The sequence below is a fragment of the Oncorhynchus mykiss genome, chromosome 5 (assembly GCF_013265735.2).
Source record: "Oncorhynchus mykiss isolate Arlee chromosome 5, USDA_OmykA_1.1, whole genome shotgun sequence".
Classification (NCBI taxonomy): domain Eukaryota; kingdom Metazoa; phylum Chordata; class Actinopteri; order Salmoniformes; family Salmonidae; genus Oncorhynchus; species Oncorhynchus mykiss.
In genome coordinates, this window is record NC_048569.1 from 25,898,370 (window position 1) to 25,917,426 (window position 19,057).

The following is a 19,057-nucleotide window of genomic DNA, read 5'->3' on the forward strand; positions in this document are numbered from 1 at the left end:
TTACCGAATTAGTCACACTGAATTAAAGTCATCCCCAGTCCCCAGTCTTCACTGGTCTAGATTATTATTTGGAATATGCTGCCCCTTAGTGGAAAGATGAAGTACTATGAGAGCTGAATGCCCTGCTTGTACAGTTCACATCAAATGTTTTTACTCATATTCCTGTAATGCTCATGTATGCATTTTACTGAAGGCTTTTGTGTTGATAGCCCTCTCTAATTGAGAGCTTAACATCGGAACTTTGTGTGTCCTGTAGGGCTCTTTTGGTTTACCAGGCCGTCCCGGTTATGTTGGTCCACCAGTAAGTGTTTCTCTTGCTGTATGTGTCCAAATAGCACCCGTATTCCCTTTATAGTGCACCATTTTTTTACCAGCACCTTATGGACCCTGGTCAAAAGTAGTGCACTAAATAGGGAATAGGATGCCATTTGAGATGTGTCCACTGTCTCTTTTCTTTCAAGCTGCCTTTTTTGGTTTGCACCCTAATTTTCACCCTTTTGACATACTTTGTAAAAGGTCTAACCCTATGTCTGTCTTTTCTTCAGGGGCCTCAGGGAGTCAGAGGGTTCACAGGCTCAGAGGGAAACCCTGGACCTGATGTGAGTGACCCACAGTAACAATACTACACCTTGTTTCAGATTTACAGATTCAAACATTTCTGAATACTTTAGGGTGTTATTCATCAGTAATTGAGTGTGTCACTGACTTGTGTCCATGTGTTTGTGACTCTCCAGGGGGAGGCTGGGTTTGATGGGCCTCCAGGGCCTCCTGGGACAGTGGTGAGTAGACAGCAAACAAGTCTGTACCTTCCATACACTCTTAGAAAAAAGGGTTCCAAAAGGATTATTTTAGAACCCAATTTGGGGTCCATGTATAACCCTCTGTGGAAAGGGTTTTAAATGGAACCCAAAAGGGTTCGATCTGGAACTAAAAGGGTTCTTTCTACCTGGAACCAAAACGTGTTCTTCAAAAGGTTCTCCTGTGGGGACAGCCGAAGAACCATTTAAGGTTCTAGATATCACCTTTTTTTCCCCTAAGAGTGTACTACATGTATGTATTCCAACATACAGTACAGCACAATATCATAATGGGTCCCAATTCCTAATGCTATGTCTCTCATCCCATATCATATCACTCAGTGTGTATATTCTTGTTTTGTGTAGGGAGCCACTGGTTTCACAGGCCGTGTTGGCGATCAGGGAGTTAACGGCTCACAGGTGAGGGGACATTTTGACCCCAGAAGATGAGGGTCTTTCCATAATTTCTTTAGTTAACTACTTTACTGGTAGCTCTTTCTGAATATGTCAGCCTTCACCAAAGGTAGCCTGCATTTACCTTCTAGGGAGAGTTGGGGCCTGTTGGAGTCATCGGCCCCAGAGGCCCCCAGGTATGAGGAGGCGTTTGCTTGTTGTGTTTTCTTGCCTAAAGTTGGGTCACATTTAACAGAACTCAATGCTCGTAAGACTATACGGGAAATATTACACACATACTATACAACATGTTTTAAAATGACCTGTTTTCTATTTATTTCACCAGGGACCCCAGGGTTTAGATGGCGAGAGTGGGCCTCCAGGACTCAGGGGAATCCAGGTCAGTCTCACTCAGCTGCACAGTAATGTTACCTAACTTGGGACCAGATTCCTAACTTGGGACCAGATGATTGACTAATGTATTTGGAAACATATCTTTTTCAGAGGGATTTCTCACCATAATAATATATAATATCAGGGGGTTAAAGGTCATCTGTACTGTTTTCATATTTTCACAGGGACAGCTTGGGATGAGTGGTGCCCTTGGTCCGAAAGGTGATCCTGTAAGTCTCTCCTCTCTGCTCTCGTAAAGTTAATTCTGCTCTTGTAAATAAATGTCTCTCTCCAACCCCCTCTTTTCCTTCCTTTCTCTGTCTACCTCAGGGGCCTATGGGGACAATGGGTATCCGGGGTGAGCCAGGGTTCGAGGGGCCCATGGTGAGTAGCACAGTACCCAGTGGACTGACCACCTAAACCCCACTCTTCCTTCCAGAGACACACACACATAGCAACCTCACAGTACCTGTCACTTAAAGCTAGAATCCTTAATTCAAACAATAACCAAGTGGTTACCCCACCAGTGTTTTGGTAAAAAGCTGAGGGAAAGATCTAGAGAGATGTAACCACTTTAAAATTCATAGACAGAGCTATCGATGCAAGTACTGACCATCCATTATATTAAAATTATAGTAAAACATTTTAGGCTATACAGTGTTTGTTTACATTTACTGTACATTGTTTACAAACATAGTAAAACAAGCTTATTTTGTGTTCTGATGGGGTAATAAATTGAACTAAGCTGATGATGTATTTATAAGTTGTATGTAGCAACTAAGGATTCCAGTTTTAAGTCACAGCATCAGGCTACTGATGATACTACTCAGTGTGTATCCCATCTCCTACATATTGAAGCTTTTATGTGTTGTGGAGCGCTGATCTTAGCTAATGGATGAAAGCTCTATCCTCAAGCTGTATGATCTTCTGATAGCCTTATCCTCTAGCTTAAGAGAGTAACCCAAATAATGTGACTAAAATATTTGTCAAAAACCTATTTTTAGTGGCAAATTACAAGACTATAACTGACTAAATAGACCCAGAAAAAAAAAATATATATATATATTTTTTTTTTTTCATTTCTGTTCACTAATATGAGATGTGACGGATACTAAGTGGACTGGACAATAGTTTTTTGGAGAGATTTAGAGCTTTTCAGTAATAAGCTCAATTAATAGTAGCAGCACAGATGCGCAGCTCAGTTCTGTTCAGCAGTGGGATGGACACACCACATTCGCTAGCAATAGCTATACTGTAGATAACAACCTGGGACACGTTCAGTAGGACACAACATTTTGGAACATTCAGATAGAAATATGATATGTAGAACAAACATGCCTCTCTGTGATGTTGAATAAGGAATCATGTATACTTTGCGTACTGCTGATCACGTCCCAGGTCGTTAGCTATAGCTAGCTAATGAGGTAACATGACTGAACAAGGTGTAGTCTAAACAAATGGTTAACGGTCCAGGCCGCAAGTCGCCTAGTTTTTAGAACGGTCCACGATATGCTTTATGAATGTAAAATGCAGCCCGCCAATGCACAATACAAAGAAAAAAACATAGCGCCGGTATTATGGGTCATATCTTTTGAATGGTTGGGCTAGAATCAAGCCAGAGGAAAAGATGGAGACTTGTCTACGTTGGCTACAGAACCTGGAGCAAATGCAGTGGGGAAAGTGGGAGGGTTAAGCTAGACTCCAAATTCATGGACTTTCTGTCTGCAATATTCGAGAACGTTTTGCAGCTGAACGTGGCCCTGGCAACATTACCAGTAGCCTATATGCTAACATTTGGTGGCACAGAAAGGAAGGAGAAGGAACAGTAAACCATTTGTTGACTAAATTCCTCTTGCCACTACACTGTATCTGACTGCGTTAACAACTTTATTTTGGGTTAATGGGGACCCAATAACTCAGACTTGAGCACTTGGACCAGGACTTGAGCACTGGGACTCGGACTTCAGCCATAGGGACTCGTCACTGGACTCGTGACTCAACCATTGGTGACTTGGACTTGGAGCACAGGGGAGTTGGGACTCGATTTGGACTCCAGGTTTAAGTCACATCACTGGGCGAAACATTAACTCCCATTCAAAGTCATTAGTCCTCTTTTTACTTTTGGACACCAATGCGGCTTCGGCGTTTGTGGAATATTGATAACAATCATAATGCCACAACCGAGTGACGGAGGTGCAACCCATACTACTTTGTCAATACTTTTTGTTGAGCGTGAAAAACCCAGCAGCCTTGCAGTTCTTGACAGCAACGTTGCAGTTCTCTACTACTATACCCCGTTCAAAGGCACTTCAATCTTTTGTCTTGTCCATTCACCCTCTGAATGACACATATACATTCCATGTCTCAGTTGTCTCAAGGATTTAACATCGTTCTTTAACCTGTCTCTTCCCCTTCATCTACTCTGATTTAAGTTTAACAATAAGGGATCATAGATTGCACCTTGATTGACCTGGTCAGTCTGTCATGGAAAGAGCAGGTGTTCTTAATGCTTTGTACACAGTGTATATGTTTGTGATACAGTATTTCTGCTGTTGGGAAGAGAATAGCATGTTATGCAGGAAACTATGTTGGTAGGACAAGGCTTTGCATGTCTGTGCACAAGACAGGGATTTGTGTTTAGTATAGGTTAATGAGGCAATACAAATGTGATGTGACTAAAATGAAAGGGCATTAAGTTGACTAAAATGCCCCACTTTTTTCATCAAAATGACTAAGACTAGACTATATCTAAAAAAGACCCAAAATGAACACTGGTCGGAATGATGAACACACTGTATCTCTGTGTGATATTAAACGCCCATTTGGAGAAGTTGTAAACTGCTAGATTGCCATAGTGTAGAAACCCATCCCCAGGCGGTTTGCATGTGAGTTTAGCTGTTATCGAGCTTCCTCTAAGGCCAGTGGTTCCCAAACGTTTTATAGTCCCGTACCCCTTCAAACGTTCAACCTCCAGCTGCGTACCCCCTCTATAGCACCAGGGGCAGCACACTCTCTAATGTTGTTTTTTGCCATCATTGTAAGCCTGCCACACACACACACACACAATACATTTATTAAACATAAGAATGAGTGTAAGTTTTTGTTACAACCCGGCTCATGGGAAGTGACAAAGAGGTCTTATAGGACCAGGGCACAAATAATAATATATTAATAATCAATCATTTTGCTCTTTATTTAGCCATCATACATATAAAACCTTATTTGTTCATCAAAAAATGGTGAATAACTCCCAGGTTGATGAGAAGGGTGTGCTTGAAAGGATGCACATAACTCAATGCAATGCTGGGTTGTATTGGAGAGAGTCTCAGTCTGAAATCATTTTCCATACACGTCTGTGCCTGTATTTAGTTTTCATGCTAGTGAGGGCCAAGAATCCACTCTTACATAGGTACGTGGTTGCAAAGGGCATCAGTGTCTTAACAGCATGATTTGCCAAGGCAGGATACTCTAAGCGCAGCCCTATCCAGAAATCTGTCAGTGGCTTCTGATTAAATTACATTTTCACAGAACTGCTTGTTGCAAGTTCGATGAGGCTCTCTTGTTCAGATATCGGTAAGTGGACTGGAGGCAGGGCATGAAAGAGATAACGAATGCAGTTGTTTGTGTCGTCCATTTCGGGAAAGTACCTGCGTAATTGCGCACCCAGTTCACTCAGGTGCTGGTTTCCAGTGGTTCGCAGAAGAGAATGTCTTCCTTAATTGACCCCCCATAAACGTAATGGACAGGAGCTGTGCCAGGCCCGCCACGTCTGTTGACTCATCCAGCTGTAACGCATATAATTCACTGATGCGTTGTGAAACAGTGTTGTTTGATGAAGGCATTGTCTGTATAGTTTTGTTGGCCTTTTCCCTCAGCACTGTCCCAGCCATATCCACGGCAGCAGGAAGAATTAAGCCCTCCATAATAGAATGGGGCTTGCCTGTCCTAGCCACTCGGTAGCTCACCGTATAAGTCGCTTCTAGACCCTTCTTATTAATGGTATCTGTTGCTTTTATACGTCTTACTACTCGAAAGTCATCTTTATTCTCGCTTATTTTTCAAATTGTCATGTTTCGTTTCTAAATATCTGCGCAAGAGTGAAGGTTTCCTGCGAGAGAGTAACGGTTAATGTGATTAGATGTTAACTATTGACTAGGCTACCTGTATTTGACATTGTTGTTATTTCGCTGAACACTAGATGGTTTAATTTTATTTTTGGCAGTGAAACGAGGCTACTCAGGCGAGAAAAAAAACTCACCCAAATGTATAGCCCTGTTGGAAAATATAAATGTATTCTTTGGAAATGTGAGGAAAAAAGGTTTTCAGTCTAGTCAGTTTACATTGTCAGTCAGTATGGCTGAAGTGTGGCTATAGATTAGACAATGAGATCATCATGAAAGGGAAGATTTTGTGAAATATTTCTGGAGTTTTGGAGCCATGATGTGATATGCCTCCATGTCTATCTACTTGAAGCAAGAAAATCTAACTAAAAGGAACTAACACTTCAATCCCTTCTCTGTCATTCTTTGATTGAAGGGGCCACTGGGAACACAAGGTCCAAAGGGTTTCCCTGGAATTACTGTAAGTATTAGTACTGCTTCTGCGTTTTACTGAAATACATTTTGAATTAGATATAATACATTGTTGTATTGTCCTTAGATTGATTCAAAACACTTTAAAGAATCAGGTTGCATGCTTTTCAACTACTTTCTGTACCTGCAGTCCTCTGACTCCTCTCTGACCTCCACAGGGTAAGAGGGGACCAGACGGGGACAAAGGGGACCCTGGACCGAAGGGGGAGAGAGTAAGAACCCAGCCTCTGGAGACGTGTAGACATTCAACAAAACTAAAACTCTTGATTCATACTCTTTGACATCTAAATTATGAGTTACACATTTGTCTTCTCTCTCTCGTTCTATCTCTCAGTGTGTTCAGGGTGCTTCGGGCATCCAAGGGCCTCAGGGAGAGAGTGGTCCTAGTGGCTTCCCTGGCTTTACAGGGCTCAATGGTCAACCTGGCACTAAAGGCATTGGGGTAGGTTGTCTCCCTGCCTTATCACTGTATCTACAGTTATATAGACTGCTACTTTACCACTGGAAGACTGATGGATTTTGTGTCTCCTCTTTTAGGGAGAGAATGGAGAAACTGGCCCTCAGGGAAAACTGGGCAGAGATGGGCTGAAGGTCAGAGAAGACTTAAAAACATTTAGATTGTCATTCTTTCATCAGCCTGCCTGTTAAGATTGGTCAAAATGATGATAAAACTGTGGATTTCATGTCCTAAAATGTGTGTCCCAAATGGCACCCGATACCCTACAGTATATAGTGCACTACTTTGAGTCCTGTAGGAGGTGCCATTTGGGAAACAGCTATAGTCTCATAAAAAAATTATGTTTCTCTGAAGGGGAATAGGGGTCCAGATGGGCGCAACGGCCAGCCTGGACACAGAGGGACCAAGGTAGGACACTCTCCTATTGAATGTGTTTATGAGGGTTGGAAAATTCTGGGAACTTTCACAAAATGTCCATGTTATCCAGAATTTGTGGGATTTGGAATTCTACAGGAATATTTGTTCAACCTTAGTATTTAGTAAAGCGTGATTTTAGTCCTGCTCTTGATATTTGAATGGTAACCTGATTGGCACTGCCTTCTTCTACCCAGGGTCGCATCGGACAGAGAGGGCATGATGGCCAGCCTGGTTCACTGGTAAGCACATACCATGCACAGACAAACACTAGTGGAGCCATCTACTTGATCAATTTGCAATGAAAAACACATCAATATTCTTGACAAATCAGATATACAGTATACACCTCAATGGGCAACATCTGTGATTGTCAGAACAGCAGATCTGTGATGTGTGTGCAGATAAGTGGCAAAACACTTAATACTAACACTTTTGCTTGGTGATGAAGAGTATCCAAGGCTGTATGGGCTTATCTAATGGAGCTGACTAAAAGCTAGTGTGAATTACCGTCCATCATCCCACTATTGACCCCCCCCCCCCCCCCCCCCCCCCCGGCCACCTTGGTGAATACTGTAGGCTGCTGAATATTACGTAATCACAGTACACTTATTATGAGTGTGTGTACTTGTCTCCAACAGGGTTTGCCAGGCCCACCTGGGACAGAGGGACCAGAAGGAAAGCCTGGTACACAGGTTCCCATTCTATATCATATTTCAATACCATGATCACACCCCTGAAGACACTGAGCTTGTATACAGTGCCTTGCAAAAATATTCACACCCATTGGATTTATTCACCTTTTGTGTTACAAAGTCTAATTAAAATGGATTTAATTGTATTTTTTTGTCAACAATCTACACAAAATACTCTGTAATGTCAAAGTGGAAGAATGAAAAAAAAACACAAGTAATTGTATATAAATTAACTAAAATATAGTCAGCTCCCTGAGTCAATACATGTTAGGAACACCTTTGGCAGCGATTACAAGTGCCTTTCACACTTGGATTGTGCAATATTAGTCCATTAATCTATTCATAATTCTTCAAGCTCTTTCAAGATGTAGGGAATCATGGCTAGACAGTCATTTTCAAGTTGATTTAAGTCCAAACTGTAACTTGGCCACTCAGGAACATTCACTGTCTTCTTGGTGAGAAACTCCAGTGTAGATTTGGCCAAGTGCTGTAGGTTATTGTGCTGCTGAATGGTGAATTCCTCTCCGAGTGTCTGGTGTAAAGCAAACTGAAGCGGGTTTTCCTCTAGAATTTTGCCTGGGCTTAGTTCCATTTCTTTTTATCCTGAGAAACCCCAGTATTTTTGGATGTCAAGCATACCCATACCATGATGCAGCCCACACCATCTTGAAAATAGGGAGTGTTGTGTTAGATTTGCCCCAAAAATAAGACTTTGCATTTAGGCCAAAAAGTGTATTTCTTTGCCGTGTTTATTCTGTATATTTGTATTCTTCTTTTCACTCTGTCATTTAAGTCATTTGTGGAATCACTACAATGTTGTTGATCCATCCTCAGTTTTCTCCCATCACAGCCATTGAACTCTGTAACTCTGTCAGTCACCAATGGCTTCATGGTATTTGTATTTTATTACGGATCCCCATTAGCTGCTGCCATGTCAGCAGCTACTCTTCCTGGGGTCCAAACAAGATTAAGGTAATTACATACAAAATAAAACAGTACATCACACAACACATTATTACATACTACTCTACCACAACATATAGCGCCTTGCGAAAGTATTCGGCCCCCTTGAACTTTGCAACCTTTTGCCACATTTCAGGCTTCAAACATAAAGATATAAAACTGTATTTTTTTGTGAAGAATCAACAACAAGTGGGACACAATCATGAAGTGGAACGACATTTATTGGATATTTCAAACTTTTTTAACAAATCAAAAACTGAAAAATTGGGCGTGCAAAATGATTCAGCCCCTTTACTTTCAGTGCAGCAAACTCTCTCCAGAAGTTCAGTGAGGATCTCTGAATGATCCAATGTTGACCTAAATGACTAATGATGATAAATACAATCCAACTGTGTGTAATCAAGTCTCCGTATAAATGCACCTGCACTGTGATAGTCTCAGAGGTCCGTTAAAAGCGCAGAGAGCATCATGAAGAACAAGGAACACACCAGGCAGGTCCGAGATACTGTTGTGAAGAAGTTTAAAGCCAGATTTGGATAAAAAAAGATTTCCCAAGCTTTAAACATCCCAAGGAGCACTGTGCAAGCGATAATATTGAAATGGAAGGAGTATCAGACCACTGCAAATCTACCAAGACCTGGCCGTCCCTCTAAACTTTCAGCTCATACAAGGAGAAGACTGATCAGAGATGCAGCCAAGAGGCCCATGATCACTCTGGATGAACTGCAGAGATCTACAGTTAAGGTGGGAGACTCTGTCCATAGGACAACAATCAGTCGTATATTGCACAAATCTGGCCTTTATGGAAGAGTGGCAAGAAGAAAGCCATTTCTTAAAGATATCCATAAAAAGTGTTGGTTAAAGTTTGCCACAAGCCACCTGGGAGATACACCAAACATGTGGAAGAAGGTGCTCTGGTCAGATGAAACCAAAATTGAACTTTTTGGCAACAATGCAAAACGTTATGTTTGGCGTAAAAGCAACACAGTTCATCACTCTGAACACACCATCCCCACTGTCAAACATGGTGGTGGCAGGATCATGGTTTGGGCCTGCTTTTCTTCAGCAGGGACAGGGAAGAGGGTTAAAATTGATGGGAAGATGGATGGAGCCAAATACAGGACCATTCTGGAAGAAAACCTGATGGAGTCTGCAAAAGACCTGAGACTGGGACGGAGATTTGTCTTCCAACAAGACAATGATCCAAAACATAAAGCAAAATCTACAATGGAATGGTTCAAAAATAAACATATCCAGGTGTTAGAATGGCCAAGTCAAAGTCCAAACCTGAATCCAATCGAGAATCTGTGGAAAGAACTGAAAACTGCTGTTCACAAATGCTCTCCATCCAACCTCACTGAGCTCGAGCTGTTTTGCAAGGAGGAATGGGAAAAAATGTCAGTCTCTCGATGTGCAAAACTGATAGAGACATACCCCAAGCGACTTACAGCTGTAATCGCAACAAAAGGTGGCGCTACAAAGTATTAACTTAAGGGGGCTGAATAATTTTGCACGCCCAATTTTTCAGTTTTTGATTTGTTAAAAAAGTTTGAAATATCCAATAAATGTTGTTCCACTTCATGATTGTGTCCCACTTGTTGTTGATTCTTCACAAAAAAATACAGTTTTATATCTTTATGTTTGAAGCCTGAAATGTGGCAAAAGGTCGCAAAGTTCAAGGGGGCCGAATACTTTCGCAAGGCACTGTATCTTCAAAAATCTATAATACAGCAATATTGAAGTGTACAGTGCGTGGCTTAGCATGTGTGTGGAATGCGTGTGCCTTTGTGTGTGTGTGTGTGTGTCTCTTCACAGATGTGAAGATCTTCACTGATCTTCCATAAGATGTAGTTTTATCAGATTTTTAAATGTGATTTTACTGCTTGCATCAGTTACTTGATGTGGAATATAGTTCCATGTAGTCAAGGCTCTATGTAGTACTGTGTGTTTCCCAGAGTCTGTTCTGGACTTGGGGATTGTGAAGAGACCCCTGGTGTCTTGTGGGGTATGCATAGGTATCTGAGCTGTGTGCTCATCATTTAAACAGACAACTCAGTGCTTTCAAGATGTCAATGCTTCTCACAAAGACAAGTAGTGATGCAGTCAATCTCTCCTCTACTTTGAGCCAGGAGAGATTGACATGCATGTTATTGATGTTAGCTCTCCATGTACATTTAAGGGCCAGCTGTGCTGCTCTGTTCTGGGCCAACTGTAATTAACCTGTGTCCCTCTTTGTGGCACTTGACCATATGGCTGGGCAGTAATCCAGGTGCGACAAAACATGTGGCTGTTGGACTTGTTTTGTTAATAGTGATGTCAAGAAACAGAGCATTGTTTTATTATACTCTCCCCATCTTAGCTACTGTTGCATATATTTGTTTTGTACATGACAGTTTTACAATCCAGGCTTACTCCAAGCAGTTTATTCTCCTCAACGTGTTCAATTTACACATTATACATTACAATGTGTGGTTGAGGTTTAGGGTTTAGTGAATTATTTGTCCCAAATACAATGCTTTTATTTTTTGAAATATTTAGGACCAGCTTATTCCTTGCCACCCATTCTAAAACTGACTGGAGCTCTTTGTTAAGCGTTTGCAGAGATTTAACTTGCTGTGGTAGCTGACTGGTATAGTGTTGAGTCATCAGCATACATAGACACACAGGATTTACTGAGTGCCAGTTGGCAGGTCAATAGCAAAGATTGAAAAAAAAGTAAGTGGCCTAGACAGCTGCCCCGGGGAATGCCTGACTCTACCTAAATTATGTTGACAAGGCTTCCTTTAAAGAACACCCTCTGTGTTCTGTTAGACAGGTACCTCTTGATTCACGACATTGCAGGAGATGTAAAGACATAACACACTTACTTGTGAAGACATCAAAACTATGAAATATCACATGGAATCATGTTAAATGAATAAAAATATATTTTAGGTTTTAGATTCTTCAAAGTAGCCACCCTTTTCCTTGATGACAGCTTTGCACACTTTTGGCATTCTATCAACCAGCTTCACCTGGAATGCCAACAGCCTTGAAGGAGTTCCCACATATGCTGATCACTTGGTGGCTGTTTTTCCTTCACTCTGCAGTCCAATTGGGTTGAGGTCGGGTGATTGTGGAGGCCAGGTCATCTGATGCAGCGCTCCATCACTCTCCTTCTTGTTCAAATAGCCCTTACACGGCCTGGATGTGTGTTTTTGGTCATTATCCTGTTGAAAAACAAATGATAGTCCCACTAAGCCCAAACCAGATGGGATGGCGTATCGGTGTGGTAGCCATGCTGGTTAAGTGTGCCTTAAATTCGAATTAAATCACAGACAGTGTTACCAGCAAAGCAATCCACACCATCACACGTCCTCCTCCATTCTTCGCGGTGGGAACCACATATGCGGAGAGATCATCCATTCAGCTACACTACGTCTCACAAAGACATGGTGGTTGGAACCAAAAATCTCAAATTTGGACTCACCAGACCAAAAGACAGATTTCCACCGGTCTAATGTCATTGCTCGTGTTTCTTGGCCCAAGCAAGTCTCTTATTATTGTTGGTGTCCTTTAGTAGTGTTTTTTTTGTTGCAGCAATTTGACCATGAAGGCCTGATTCACACATTCTCCTCTGAGCAGTTGATGTTGAGATGAGGTGTGTCTGTTACTTGAACTCTGTGAAGGATTTATTTGGGCTGGAATCTGAAGTGCAGTTAACTCTAATGAACTTATCTTCTGCAGCAGAGGTAACTCTGGGTCTTCCTTTCCTGTTGCGGTCCTCATGAGAGCCAGTTTCATCACAGCGCTTGATGGTTTTTGCGACTGCACTTGAAGAAACTTTCAAGGTTTTTGACATTTTCTGGATTGACCATCATGTCTTAAAGTAATGATAGACTGTTATTTCACTTTGCTTATTTGAGCTGTTCTTGCCATAATATGGACATGGTCTTTTACCAAATAGGGCTATCTTCTGTATACCGCCCCTACGGTACCTTGTCACAATCGAACTGATTGGGTCAAACACATTAAGAAGGAAGGAAATTCCACAAATGTACTTTTAACAAGGCACACCTGTTAACTGAAATGCATTCCAGGTGGCTACCTCATGAAGCTGGTTGAAAGGATGCCAAGAGTGTGCAAAGCTGTCATCAAGGGAAAGGGTGGCTACTTTGAAGAATCTGAAATATAAAATATAACACTTTTTTGGAGACATGATTCCATGATTCCATACTGTATGTGTTATTTCAAGGTTTTGATGTCTTCACTATTATCCTACAATGTTGAAAATAGTAAAAATAAAGAAAAACCCTGGAATGAGTAGGTGTGTCCAAACCTCTGACTGGTACTGTATGTTTTTACAGCAGCAGATTAACAAAACAGCTCCCACAATCTTCTTATTATAATTTTCTTTCAGCTAATCGTCAGTCATTTGTGTAAGTACTGGACATGTTGAGTGCCCATCCCTATTAGTGTGATGAAAGTTGTTGTATATTTGTTTACTGTGGAATAGCACTGTATCTGGTCAAACTCATTTCTTTCCAAAATTTGGCTAAGGGTTGGTAACAGGTTGTTGGTCAGCTGTTTGAGCCAGTAAAGTGTACTTTGCTATTATTGGGAATTACATTTGCTTCCCTCCAGGCCTGAGGGCACACACTAACTTGTAGGTTTAGATTAAAGAGATGGCAAATAGGAGTGGCAATAACATTTTTCACCTCTTCCACACTCACTTTACTGAATTCAAAATTACAATGCTTGTTTTTCATAATTTGGTCAGTTACGCATTGAGGTGTAGGTTCATAAGTTGTTGTTGGCATGTCATTAAAGTAATATCTGCCAATATCAGTGGGTTTTGTGATAAATTAGTCATCTAATTCAATGAATGATGAAACTGAGCTCGCCTTTTTGCCCAACATTTAATTTAAGATGCTCTAAATCTTTTTACTATTATCCTTTATATCAGTTATCTTAACAGTTTTTTCTTCGTTTTATTTAGTTTAGTCACACGATTTCTCAATTCACAGTATGTTTACCAATCGGCTGTGCAGCCAGACAGTGTGTCAGTTTGGATGGGGAGCGTCGCTGCACAGCTATTTTCAAGTCTCTTCAGAGATGTTCGATCGGGTTTAAGTCCAGGCTCTGGCCAAAGGTGCCTTTTGGCAAACTCCAAACGGGCTGTCATGTGCCTTTTACTGAGGAGTGGCTTCCATCTGGACGCTGTATCACCTGATTGGTGGAATGCTGCAGAGATGCTTGTCCTTCTGGAATGTTCTCCCATCTCCACAGAGGAACTGGAGCTCTGTCAGAGTGACCATCAGGTTATTGCTCACCTCCCTGACCAAGGTCCTTCTTCTCAAATTGCTCAGTTTGGCCGGGCGGCCAGCTCTAGGAGGTCTTGGTGGTTCCAAACTTCTTCAATTTAAGAATGATGGAGGCACTGTGTTCTTGGGGACCTTCAATTCTGCAGTAATGTGTTGGTACCCTTCCCCAGATCTGTGCCTCGACACAATCCTGTCTCGGAGCTCTGCGGACAATTCCTTCGACCTCATGGCTTGGTTTTTGCTCTGACATGGACGGTCAACTATGGGACCTTATATGGGACCTTATATAAAAAGATGTATGCCTTTCCAAATCGTGTCCAATCAATCGAATTTACCACTGGTGGACTCCAATCAAGTTGTAGAAACATCTCAATGATGATCAATGTAAACAGAATGCACCTGAACTCATTTTCGTCTCTCATAGCAAAGGGTCTGAATACTTTTTATGTTGTATAAATTTGCAAAAATGTCTAAAAACTGTTTTTGCAAAATGTGGAAAATGTCAAGAGGTCTGAATACTTTCCGAATGCACTGTATTTGCCAATCCTTTTGCATCATCCCTCTCAACTATAACATATTTCAATTCCTCATCAATCCACAGGGACTTCACCATTTTTACAGTCATTTTCTTAATGGGTGCATGCTTATTAGTAGCTGGAATGAGCAATTCTTCAACATAGGAATCACTACAAAACCTTGTGTATGATATCGGGGTGGCAGGGTAGCCTATTGGTTGGACTAGTAACCGGAAGGTTGTAAGATCAAATCCCCGAGCTGACAAGGTACAAATCTGTTGTTCTGCCCCTGAACAGGCAGTTAACCCACTGTTCCTAGGCCGTCATTGTAAATAAGAATTTGTTCTTAATTGACTTGCCTAGTTAAATAAAGGTAAAAAAATATATATATCTTATACACTATATTAGGACCTAGCCTTTGGAACCTTGTTTTTTTCTCGATATTGCTACTATATTATGATCACTATATCCGATGGATGTGGATACTGCTTCAGAACAGATTTCTGCAGCCTCGGTAAAGATGTGATCAGTACATGTAGATTATTTCATTCCTGTGCAGTTTATAAATACCCTGGTAGGTTGACTGATAACCTGAACCAGGTTGCAGGCACAGATTACAGTTTGCAGCTCTTTCTTAAATGGACAGCTTGATGAAAGCCAGTCAATATGTAGGTCACCCAGAAAAAAATATACCTCTCTGTTGATATCACATACATTATCAAGCATTTCACAGATACGGACTGTTAGCACTTGGTGGTCTATAGTAACTTCCCACAAGAAGGAATGAAAACTCCCTAGGGAGTTTCATTCCTGTCCTGCAGCTTAATTCAGAAGGACAACTGCATATTTGATGTGTCTGGGTGGTTTAATACATAACCCACAGCATAATCATTAACCTGACCATGTTTAAAGAGATATTCAATGTCTGATTTGTTATTGTTAACCATCTACCAACCACTTCCCTTCTTTATGAGGCTTTCTAAAAAGCTCCCTGGTCTTTGTAGTTGAATCTGTGCTTGAAATTCAATACTTGACTGAGGGACCTTGGAGATGTTGTGTGTATGGGGGACAGAGAAAAGGTTAGTCATTCAAAAATCATATCAACCACTATTATTTCACACAGAGTGAGGTTCATATAACTTATGTGATTTCTTAAGCAATTAAGTAATTTAGGCTTGCCTAAACAAACTTTTGCAAGGCACTATGTATACATAGAGCAATGTCACAAAATATATCTCAAATGTATTTTGTCTGTTTTTTCCCCCCTGTCTGTACTGCATACTGATGTAGGATCTTAATTGTATCACCCTGTTGCAGCAGAACCTTCCTGCAATGCAGGACACTTCAAACTTTTAGTGATTTTGAGGCATCTGAAGTTTGGAATTTCAGACTTGATTTTCTCTTACAAAAAATGTTGCACCCCCCACTATTTTTTTCCATTAATTATAATCCACATAATAATTCACATTTCCTGTTGTTGCGGGATAATTTTTCTGCTGTAGCAAACTGGCTGAAATTAAGATCCTACATCTGTATATTGACATATAATTGAGAAAATATTTGAAAGATTGCTCAAGAAAACTATTAGTGTAATCAGAAAGGATTCTAGTAAAATGTCTCCTGAGTAGGGTTGAGAAATTCTGTTAACTTTCCCAAAATTGTTAATTCTGTTACCTTTCCCAGTTTTCCAGAATTCCCAGTTGGGGAAAATTCCTGGAAGTGCAAATTTTGCAAACATACTCCTGAGAGTTTCTGTATATACAGTACAATAGCTGGACAACTGTAGTCATTCTGGTTCTGAACAGCAGATGGCAATCTTCACAACCCTGCTCAATGTGACAGATTCACAAATGATTGTCAATGTATGTGGGGAATTTTCAACTTTAATTAATCACCTATCAACTTCAACCTAATATCATTACCTTCTAAAGTTATTATGACAAGATTAATGAATTTGTGTCCTTGTTTAATATGTGTAGTTATGTAGTTACTGTAGTTGTTAATGGTTAGCCCTGTGTGTCTTCTTCACATTAGTGCTTGTGTATACAATATGACCTCTGTTGATGTGTATTGAGTTGACACTTGTTTCTCATGTGTTACAGGGTCTCTCTGGTTCAGTGGGAATAACTGGCGATAAAGGCCTAAAGGTACAGTACAAGCAGTATGCATAGTCCTATCATGGAGACAGAAACACAATACATGTGGTTCACTTAAAGGTCACTATGAAACTACTGAACAAAAATATAAATGCAACATGCAACAATTTCAACGATTTTACTGAGTTACAGTTCATATAAGGAAATCAGTCAATTGAATGAAATGAGCTTCTATGAAATGAATGAATAAGACCCAAATTTATGGATTTCACTTGACTGGGCAGGGGCGCAGCCATGGGTGGGCCTTGGAGGGCATAGGTCCATCCACTTGGGAGCCAGGCCCAGCCAATCAGAATATTTTTTTCCCCACAAAAGGGCTTTATTGCAGAGAAATACTCCTCAGTTTCATCAAATGTCCGGGTGGCTGGTCTCAGACAATCCCGCAGATGAAGAAGCCGGATGTGGAAGTCTTGGGCTGGCGGGGTTACATGTGATCTGTGGTTGTGAGGCAGGTTGGATGTACTGACAAATTCTCTAAAATGACGTTGGAGGCAGCTTATGATAGACAAATGAACATTCAATTTTGGCATCAGCTCTGGTGGACATTCCTGCAGTCAGCATGCCAATTGCACGCTCCCTCAAAACTTGAGACATTGTGTTGTGTGACAAAACTGCACATTTTAGAGTGGCCATTTATTGTCCCCCGCACAAGGTGCACCTGTGTAATGATCATAAGCTTGTTGATATGCCACACCTGTCAGGTGGATGAATTATCTTGGCAAAGGAGAAATGCTCACTAACAGGGATGTAAACTAATTTCTGCTTACAATTTGAGAGAAATAAGCTTTTTGTGCGCGTGGAACATTTCTCTGATTTCTTTATTTCAGCTCATGAAACATGGGACCAACACTTTACATGTTGCGTTTATATTCTGGTTCAGTATAAGTAACTCTAAGAACTTCTTATAGTTACTCAGTCTCATAGTGACCTTTATGTTTAAATTCATTGGTTGGCAAATTATATCATTCTCCAGGCTCAGCTATTTTTGGCCGGGCAGTGCAAGGTGGCAAATATAAACACCTTATCACATTTATAGGACACCCCTGGATTATATGATGGGTTTTATATGATTTCATGACCACTACAAACGCAGACTAGGGCAAACATTTTAATAGGGCAGAAAAGTACCTGCTACTGAGCTAGTTAACGATATCAGGTGTCTCTCCATACTTGTAAACGGGAGCATTAAAAGGTTTAGGACTATGAGGTGGTAGGTCAGGGATATTGCATCATCACTACACACACAGGCACACACACACACACCTGTGCATTCGCGCACACACACTCTCATATAAACGTATGATTATGTGGGATGTGAATAATATAATATCAGGTGGCGTGAAAGTGGTTTGTACCCCAGTTAGTCACCTGGCCAGTGTATTGTATTACAACCTCTGCTATATAATATAGACTCATACCCAGGCAGAGAGAATAGTGAGGGGGGACAGGGAGACAGGAGTAGGAAGCAGAGGAAGAGGGATGACTAAGAGAAATATTTGTGGCATCTGGGCAATATGACCAATAATGATCCATTTGAAAAAGTTATGTGACATCTACATATCCATTAATACCTGTACATAACTGAAGGTTCTTCATTGATTTAATGTCCTTTGCAGGAACATTGGTACAGTTTTGCTTCATTGTTGATGTTTACATCATTAAATTGGGTGCAGTTAACCTCTGTACATAACCAGAGACACAATTACTCAATAGCCCCGCATATATAATCATAATTACAAAGTCATTAATCAGAAGATTAAACAACTGTAAGCAAAAAAATAATAAACTAAATTAAACACTGATGTGACTCACAGCGTTGTGCTTACATCTTAATTTGATTGTAAGTAATCCATTCGGATTTGTTTAATATTAGCATTTAAATGGTTCTCATTGTCTGGACCCATGCGATAAGCCCCCTTGTCTTCTTTCTTCCTCTCTCTATCATTCTCTCATCCTCTACTCATACTCTCTCCATCACGCTCTCACCTTCTTTGTCCTTCATCCAGGGATTCCAGGGCATTGCTGGAGAGCCAGGTCCAGATGGCCGTTCAGGCCCTCTGGTGAGTCTAGCATGAGTAGACAGCACTATTGCAACCAATACTGATTTAGTGTTGGGGACTTAGGCCATCATCACACACAGAGTGCAGTGATATTGACTACTGTCCCACGACAGGGCCCACCTGGACGGACAGGACCAACAGGTATCCCTGGGCCACTGGGAGAGAGGGTAAGTGACACATTTAAGATGGATGTGATTGATGTGATTCTCAAATAGGACAGGTTTGAACCGTGTGTGTGTGTGTTGCTGTCTCTCTGCATCAGGGCTTCACTGGGAAGGAAGGTGTGGAGGGACCCCAGGGGCCAGTAGGCATGTATGTA

The 19,057-nt window shown here is 41.1% G+C and overlaps 1 protein-coding gene across 1 annotated transcript in view; it reads left to right on the plus strand.

Annotated features, from left to right (window-relative positions):
- The window catches only part of LOC110523500 (collagen alpha-1(I) chain), a 68,778-nt gene that overhangs the window by 28,627 nt on the left and 21,094 nt on the right, over positions 1-19,057 (plus strand). The window contains exons 11-29 of the mRNA XM_036977140.1: positions 257-301; positions 546-599; positions 735-779; positions 1,164-1,217; positions 1,343-1,387; positions 1,537-1,590; positions 1,769-1,813; positions 1,914-1,967; positions 6,120-6,164; positions 6,334-6,387; positions 6,510-6,617; positions 6,713-6,766; positions 6,987-7,040; positions 7,244-7,288; positions 7,688-7,741; positions 16,625-16,669; positions 18,685-18,738; positions 18,852-18,905; positions 19,001-19,054. Coding sequence (XP_036833035.1) covers positions 257-301; positions 546-599; positions 735-779; positions 1,164-1,217; positions 1,343-1,387; positions 1,537-1,590; positions 1,769-1,813; positions 1,914-1,967; positions 6,120-6,164; positions 6,334-6,387; positions 6,510-6,617; positions 6,713-6,766; positions 6,987-7,040; positions 7,244-7,288; positions 7,688-7,741; positions 16,625-16,669; positions 18,685-18,738; positions 18,852-18,905; positions 19,001-19,054 — 1,017 coding nt within the window. The remainder of the gene's footprint in view (positions 1-256; positions 302-545; positions 600-734; positions 780-1,163; positions 1,218-1,342; positions 1,388-1,536; positions 1,591-1,768; positions 1,814-1,913; positions 1,968-6,119; positions 6,165-6,333; positions 6,388-6,509; positions 6,618-6,712; positions 6,767-6,986; positions 7,041-7,243; positions 7,289-7,687; positions 7,742-16,624; positions 16,670-18,684; positions 18,739-18,851; positions 18,906-19,000; positions 19,055-19,057) is intronic.